Source organism: Dama dama, chromosome 19 (assembly GCF_033118175.1).
Source record: "Dama dama isolate Ldn47 chromosome 19, ASM3311817v1, whole genome shotgun sequence".
NCBI classification, from domain to species: Eukaryota; Metazoa; Chordata; class Mammalia; order Artiodactyla; family Cervidae; genus Dama; species Dama dama.
The window spans coordinates 38,221,710-38,229,743 of NC_083699.1; the positions used below are offsets into that span (position 1 = coordinate 38,221,710).

At 46.8% G+C, this 8,034-nt stretch overlaps 1 protein-coding gene across 1 annotated transcript in view; it reads right to left on the minus strand.

The window, feature by feature from the left end:
* The window catches only part of ETV5 (ETS variant transcription factor 5), a 58,399-nt gene extending 52,825 nt beyond the window's left edge, over positions 1-5,574 (minus strand). Inside the window, exons 1-5 of the mRNA XM_061166767.1 lie at positions 5,420-5,574; positions 2,195-2,312; positions 1,985-2,072; positions 1,804-1,851; positions 1,660-1,710 (exon numbers count right to left, since the gene is read on the minus strand). Of these exons, the coding sequence (XP_061022750.1) occupies positions 1,660-1,710; positions 1,804-1,851; positions 1,985-2,072; positions 2,195-2,239 (232 nt within the window). The 5' untranslated portion in view covers positions 2,240-2,312; positions 5,420-5,574. The remainder of the gene's footprint in view (positions 1-1,659; positions 1,711-1,803; positions 1,852-1,984; positions 2,073-2,194; positions 2,313-5,419) is intronic.
* Positions 5,575-8,034: the final 2,460 nt, after the last annotated feature.

The window sequence follows — 8,034 nt, forward strand, 5'->3', positions numbered from 1 at the left end:
AAAGTGTCATAAAAGCATTTCAAAGAACCTCTGCCAAGAAAAGCCTCCCAAACAGACTGCAGTTTATGCTGCTCTGAGCAAGAACTGGAAAGGCTGGGCCAAACTGTCAACACAGAACAAAGTAGGATTACAATCCTGTCTTTTATCTTGCAAACACATGCGCGCACACGCACGCACGCACACACGCGCGCGTAAACACACACACTCACACACTTTAGGTTATCTTTCTTTAGCCCTTCAGTGGCAAGTTTCCCAATCATTTGAAAGCAATCAGAGGGCAATAATTAACATGCATTTACTTTCCTATAGAAAACATCCACAGCAAGCTGTGACAAAGCTAAGGTAACCCCACATCCGCGAGTTACAGTTTGTTCCCTTTTAAAGTTTTCTAGCGTCTCCCCATGAATATGAGGCCTATCATTAAAGAATGTTTAGCTGGTACCTCTGGCCTTTCATGTATTGATTTAGAACACAAAGCTTTTACTTAGATCCAAAGATATCCTCAATCCCAGTGGCATTTTTACATACACACACACAAGATAAGACAAAGCTGGGAAGAATGTGTTGGTGCAAAATGAGAAATCAAATCCTTGCCTGGCTCAGGTGCTTGCTATTATAAACTATGACTAAGACACAAATTTTTCTGTGATGCAACTCTCAAGAGGCAGCATTTTCTCCAGGCCTCTCTTCTAAACCTGCTCATTCGCCAGTGACTAATGCTCTCTAGAGCTGCCCTGTGCTGCTCAAATTTCATCAGCCAGCTTTGTCCTTGATAGCTCTGCTTGGACCACAAAAGCTCCCAGACCTGTTGAGGACAGCCCCCAAAAGACCAGTGCAAAGCTAACTATGCCCTTGCCAGCACTCTAGAGCCGTCTTCTGAGCTTCCATGGCATTTGTTATCTCAGTGATATGAGCACTTAAAGACCATTTTAAGTAAAGGTTTTTACTCTTCTCTGAATGATAGTCTTGACAACTACATGAAAAATAAGTGTAAATCAGGTCACTCTGTGACCACTTTTTGGTCAACTTTGAGCTAGAAAAGAAATTGACAACATGTTGGGTGAAGCCACAATTAACTGGAATCTTCCATTAACTATTTTCTGCACCTTTAAAAGAAAAAAAATGTCAGGCTCATGATTTCTGTCAAGGATTTAATTTATAAAAACCCCAAAAAACCACTGGAAGAGAATGTCTGATTAATGGATGCTTAGTCCAGTAACTCATATAATATAACTTTAGTTAACCTCAGAATTAGGATTTTTCGAGCTTGAAGTTTTGCAAAATTCTTTAGGCAAAAATTTTAAGATAAAATCATGTTTGGTAAACCTTACCCACAATAAAATAAAAGCACTTTAGAAATAACTTCAGTAAGGATGAAACAAGAGTTTGGGGAGGTGGTTAACTTTGAATTATTAAAAGAAACTAAACACATGGCAAACCCACTCCAGTATTCTTGCCTGGGGAATCCTGTGAATGGAGGAGTCTGGTGGGCTGCTGTCCATGGGGTTGCACAGAGTTGGACACCACTGAAGCGACTTAGCATGCAAACACATACCACTGTCCAAAGAGGCTGGCTACAGCTGAAAAGTATTCTAGACATGGATGATCGAGGACCAAATACTCTCAGAACACATGTGCCACCACCAGAAAGGTACTTACAGTTATCAGACTGAAAATCTGGGACAAACTGTTCGTCATCAGGAACTTGTGCTAGAAAAGAGATTTTTATTTTAGATCTTTAAGTTTTATTAAAAAGCACAGTAAAATGTTTTATGTGGAAAACAGAATGGCCAAGAAACTTGCCTTCAGCTAACCAAGCCTCTTGAAGTTGACTGAGATCCTGAAACAACTCTGGAATTGAAAACAGAAGACACCAGAATGAGGAGAATTCTCCTAGGGGGAAGAGGGAAGAAGCTGGCTGTGTGCTGCAGTTTTCACAGGGAACCACATGAACAAGCCACAACAGAGGGGAGAGCTGCACTACCTTCAGAATCGTGAGCCAGATCTGTGTCCAAAAACTTCCTCTTTCTGTCAATCACAGGCCGCCCTCTACTCTCCTCTGACCGAGATTTCTGAAAGAGGCCAACAGACAGTTAAGGACGTCAGTGTAGTAAAGGGGTATGAAGGGGGCTGTGCCATAAGACTCACGTTCAAAGAAGGAAGACAAAACAAACCAAAAGCCACATAAACTTACCCCTGGGACCATAAAAGGGACTTGTTGATCATAAAACCCATCCATGTTGCTTCCAACGTCTCTAATATCACTTTGGAAGGTCTCAGCATTGAGCAATTTCGGGGGGGAAGGGGTCCTCCTGTAACAGGAATTTGGGAGATTTTAGCCCAGGTGAGGGGAAAGAAATGAAGTGGTTTATTGCTTGTTCTTTTAGCAATGTTCTTTTCTGTGGGAAAACACCCACTTTGTCTGAGGTACTTAAAGACCACCACTCAAGGTGTAATGACCTGGGCTTGATTAAGGGCATCAAAGATTCATGGTATACTCAGTGCCAGATCCATTCACCTAGTCATTCTTTTAATCTTTTTTATTTAATCATTAAGATGATAGGTTTACTACCACCTGTCTCCTACCAAAAAAAAAAAAAAAAAAAAAGGACCTTATTTTCATTTAAAAAGATGATTTTAAGATTCTCTCTGTAAGAAGATTCCCCAGGGTGTTTGTAGTGTTATAGCTTGTTTGTTTGTTTTTTTTAAGACAATTTAATTTTTGATAGTACAGTGACAGGAAGTAGAGAAACTGGGTTTAAGCATTCCAAATTATTTGCAATTAAGAATCTGACATACATAGTGCTTCTAAAAGTATTTCGTAGGTCAGTGGTAAAAAACTATATATAGTTCCAGGAATACAAGGATCCAAAGATATACTTATCTTAAGATACAACTCTTTATTAAAACTTAAATCTTTTGTCCAAACAGGTATAGTGTTTGTAGTGTCACAGATATCTCCATGGCAACTCACAAAGAAAGCTGTAAAATTTCCAACTTTTAAAAGAATAAAATAGCTAAGAAAACTAATGCCTAAAGTTAACTAAATTCCATTGCACATATTTTAAATGCATCTCTACCACAGATCTTTAAAAATCATTAAAAGTAAAAGTATCATGGAAAGAAAAATCTGTTTATTATAGTGAAATCAATTTTTCTTACATGATTTAGAAAATTAAACTGTTTCAGCACTGTCAAGTATTGGGTTTTGGAAAGAGAGGCTGGGGATCCAAATGGACAGGAGGGAACTGTTTCTAATTTGGGAGGTATAAAGTAACAATGTCAGGAAAGCACCATTCTTCAAATAAAAATGCAGTTAGGTCAATAAAATGGGAGAAATATTAATTTCACTCACCCCAGCTCTAAGCAATTCAAAATAATTAAGGATAAATCTTTTTAAACTAGTATACAAATTTTAAATAGGGAACCTTTTTTCAGTGGGCAATGGCATCTAATTTGTTTTTCACACTGTGTGAAGCATATCAAATATTTGTATGTTAGTATACAGGGAAACCCCTCACCGCCAACCTCCCTTCTGCACCTTAGTCCAAGTAATAAGATATTTTCAAAGTCAGAGGGAGAGGAGCAAAACTACACACTTCATAACTTCCTAGAAAAACACTCCAGGTAGCTTGCCTGCATGCCTTCCAAACAGCGCTAAAAAGTTCAACATAAAGTTTTCTTCCCAAATGTCACCAACCCGGAAACAAAATCCGAAGAGGGCATCAGCAGCGAGTTGAAGGGCAAGAACACGAGTTCTCTGTAGCCTTCAAAAATTTGTCAGTTTAAATAAATCATGGCCTTAGAAATTCTGTAATCGTCTACAGAAGTGGACAACAGGTAGGAGATCGGAGGGGGAGATATTCTCAGAGATTCACGATGAAATACGACGCAAAAATACTTCACCATGAAGAGCAAAAATAGTTTTTAAAAAATTAAAGAAGCTGTTAAAAGCAAACCCAAAATAGGAGGTATCGAAGGTCTTTAAAAAGCAACTCTCAAAGTTCAAGGGCTAGAAAAATCGCGTTCGAAGTATACATATTTTTTTAAGCTTGAAGGGAAAGCTCGAGTTCATCCAGGAGTTTAGACCACTTCCTTTGTGCCCCCCCCCCCCAACCCCCACCTCCCGGTACCCCCAGGAAAAACTTTAACACAGCTTAGCGGAGCGATCGAGGCCCCTCCCCCGCGGCGCGCAGCGGGCCCGGTTTTATGAATGAGAGAGCGAGCCGCGGCCGCCACATCAGGTAAAGGCTGTAACTGGATCCCTCGCACTGGGCCCCATTCACAAAACAAGACACACTTCCACCCAATTCCCAGCCTTCTCCATTCATGAAAACTCCTTCAGAGGAGCCCCCGCCCCCACTCCCAACGCAAGCTCTGCCTCCGACGCAGGCCCCTCACCCCAGCGTTTTAGGAAGAAAGCTCAATGCTTCATTCACAAAAAAAGGAAAGAAAAAAAAAAAAAAAGCCGCAGGGAGCAGCGAGCCAACGAAAGAAACCCGCTTCATTCATAAAGTCACCCACATTCATAAAAACGAGCTGCGGCGCCGGGAGCTACCAACCGCCTCCAATCCTTCCCCCACCCCAAAACCCTTCCAAACATCTCTCCTTGGCACCCCTCCTCAATCAGGAGTTCGGCTCCCCCCTAGAGGTCCCCTCCCCTCTGAAAATTCGGTCAGATCCCCAACCCAGCTCGAAGCTCCAACATCTCTCCATCCCCCTCCGCACCCATCTTTTTCTTTTCCACCATCCCCAGGCCGCGGTTCTGATGTTCCCTGATTTCTCCAGAATCGCCGGCAACCTGACGCCCTCAGTCTGCTGGGGGTGGGATAAGGGGGATTGGGTGTACGCTTTCCACAACCTGAAACTTGCAAGGCCTGCATAAGTTCCTGGCCGACCCCCAACACCACACGCTGCACATGCCTATGTCACTTAACCCCTTCCGGTACTGGGGTGGGGGTGCATCACCTCTCAAACATTCCCCCTAAGCTGCTTTCTGCCCCCTCCTCCCCACTGCAAAGATCTGCGGAGTGCCTCTTCTCGCGAGCCTCCAAGTCCCCTCGAGGTTCTCAGATCTCCAGAGACCGTAAAGACCGCAACTCCGCACCCCTCCCTCCCCACCCGGGAGCCCCCGCACCTCGCGCTCCCGCCGGCCTCCCCCGCGACGTGCGGAAACCCGTTCTCCTCGCGCTCCGGAACCGTTAGCCGCCCCCGTCCAACGCCTCCCAGGAACCGAACCGGACCGGGCCCCGGGAGGGTAGGCGGGCGGTCAGCTCAGCGAGGGAGGGGGGCCCAACCTCGATTTAAAAAGTGCACCCCGACTTTGAGGATTCTGAATCAGCCAGTGAACTCTAGCCAGCTGGGCCATTCCTGGACACCCCCCTCAGAAGCCCCCGTTGTCCACTAGACGCCCCCTCACCTGAGGCGGCGGCTCTCCTCCCCGTGCAGCGGCCCCGGGGCGCAGGCGCGCTCACGCACGCGCGCACCGGGCCTGGGAGCCTAGGCTAATGGCTGGGCCGAACCGCTCCGGGGACACTGAACCGCTCCGCGCACCAGCGGCTGGACTCTGCGCCGCAGCTGCCAACCAGGCTGGAGCGCTGGCCCGGCCCCCAGCGGCCTGCCGCTCCGCTCTCTGCTATTGGCCCGCGGCTGTAGGCCAGCCGCGTTCCCATTGGCCCAAGGCCGCCTAGCGGCTGTCCATCGCTTCTTGTTTACCCTGTCTGCAGGCAAATCCAGCCAAGCCGCCCCATCAACTCCGGTTCCCATTGGTCAACAGCGCGTCCCTCCCTACCCTTCAGGGGTCTGTTTTGCATAATTTATGCAGTGGGGGCCATTGACCAATCAGCTCAGGCTTGTTTATATAATGAATGTAAGGACGTTTTTCATTCATAAAAAACGCGACCTGAGGGGGAAGCTTAGCTGAGTCAGTGAAGCACTTAAAGGGGCAGAGAGCGTCGAGGAGCCGCCGTTCCTTCCTCGCAGCTCTCTCAACTTTTTATCGAGGTTTGGCTCTTTCCCCTTTCCCATTCACTCCTACTTCTCTCCCCCGATATCCCCCACTCCCAGCAACACCCCCGCCAGGATAGGGCTACTGGGCGCCAGTCGTTCGCAGCTGCAGAACCAAGAGAAGTTATCGTTTTCGCATTCAGGCGAGAGGAATCCGTCATTCCACCCAGAAAGAAACTCGCTGACCGACCTGGGCGTTCGGCCCACAGAAACACAGAAAACGGAAACCGAGCCCTCTAATCTTAGTTACCTTTAAGAGAGGCCTTAATTTCCTTTAACTAGGTTTCCAGTGGGGGAAGAATAAGCAGTATCTTCCTTTTAAAATCTGAGCTCTCAAACAGATTTTAGTTACTATTTTATACTGGCAGGCCAAGGCCCAAGCAAATCTCGGTTTCTCCCCACGTTTAATTGCAGTTTATAACCGCCAGAGTGGGTTTTAGGACCCGAGATGAGAGAGGGTCGGCGCTCAAAGAAATCCTCTCCAGAGACAACACCAGTCAGTCAGCCGACCTAGAAACATAAATCCTTCCGAATGGGGCTTACAGAGTTAGATCGCCTGCCTCCCTCCTGGGGCTGCTGTTTTCCATTTAAGTGTTGAATGCAAGATGGTGTATTTGCGAATTAGATCCCGTGCAGCTGGGAACGATGAGAAGCTACTCTGCTTGCCAAACGACCGGGCACTAACTGCAATTGCTGAGATTCTTAACAGAGTGTTCCAGGAAACAAATAAGCAATCCTCTCCCCTCTCCGCCCCCTCTGTCCCCTCCTGTGAAGGCCGTGGGGCGGCTCTCTACTCTCCCAGGATCCTGGGGCTTGTGAGGGAGTTCTTCTGTTCTCATTTGTGTGCCCTGCCATTCACCCCGTGTGCCAGGGGTGGAGAGGAAAGAAGCCAAATATCAAGAGAGAGCCCCTAATAAAAGGGGGCCCTAGCCAACTCTGGGGCTGCCTCCTACCAGCATGGAGACTGGAGTGTGGATTTTAGAGAAAAAAAAAAACTTTTTTTAAGTCAAAATTTGCCCACTTTCTTTTCTGCTTCCACTTAGGGTTCTTGTTAGTCACTCAGTCTTGACCCACTCTTTGAGGCCCTGTGGACTGTAGCCTGCCAGGCTCTGCTGTCCATGGGATTCTCCAGGTAAGAACATTGGAGTGGGTTGCCATGCTTCCCTCCAGGGGATCTTCCTGATCCAGGGACCAAAACCGGGTCTCCTGCATTGCAGGCAGATTCTTTACCATCGAACTACTAAGGAAGCCTTGGTCTGTTATTTATAGCCAAGAAAGATTGGAATTCACCAAAGGAAACCTGTAATTCCTAGACCCAGTGCTGACAAGCATGAACCTTTGCAAAAGAATGGGATGGGCATGAGTGGGTGGGTGGGAAAGTCCTCTGAACTTTTGGCAAACAGTTCCATGATACCTAGGGCTTCCCGAATAGCTCAGTTCGTAAAGAATCCACCTGCAATGCAGGAGACCCCGGTTCGATTCCTGGGTCAGGAAGATCTGCTGGACGAGTCCTGGGTTGAGAAGAAGAGATAGGCTACCCACTCTAGTATTCTTGGGCTTCCCTTGTGACTCAGTTGGTAAAGAATCTGCCTGCAATGTGGAAGACCTGAGTTTAATCCCTGGGTTGGAAGATCCCCTGGAGAAGAGAAAGGCTACCCACTCCAGTATTCTGGCCTGGAGAATTCCATGGAGTGTATAGTCCATGGAGTTGCAAAGAGTTGTACACCACTGAGCGATTTTCACTTCACTTCACTTCACTTCCATGGTATCTAGTGTCCTAGGAGAGCAATATGCTACCCACCCCAGCTGCAGTGAAGTTTTCCCTTAGTGAGCAAACCCCTAGACCAGTTGTGCTCCCTGTATGTTGCTGAGTGCTGTCTCCCTCCCTAGACTCAAGGCCCAGGTAGTTCCAGGTTCCAGTCCTCCTCCTCCCCAACTTGTCTGCCCTCCTCCTGCCCCATTTCATCCCATCTTGTGTTGCCCTCTGATCTAGTTTCTGCAGAAGAGCTTCAGAACTCCTCTTCAATC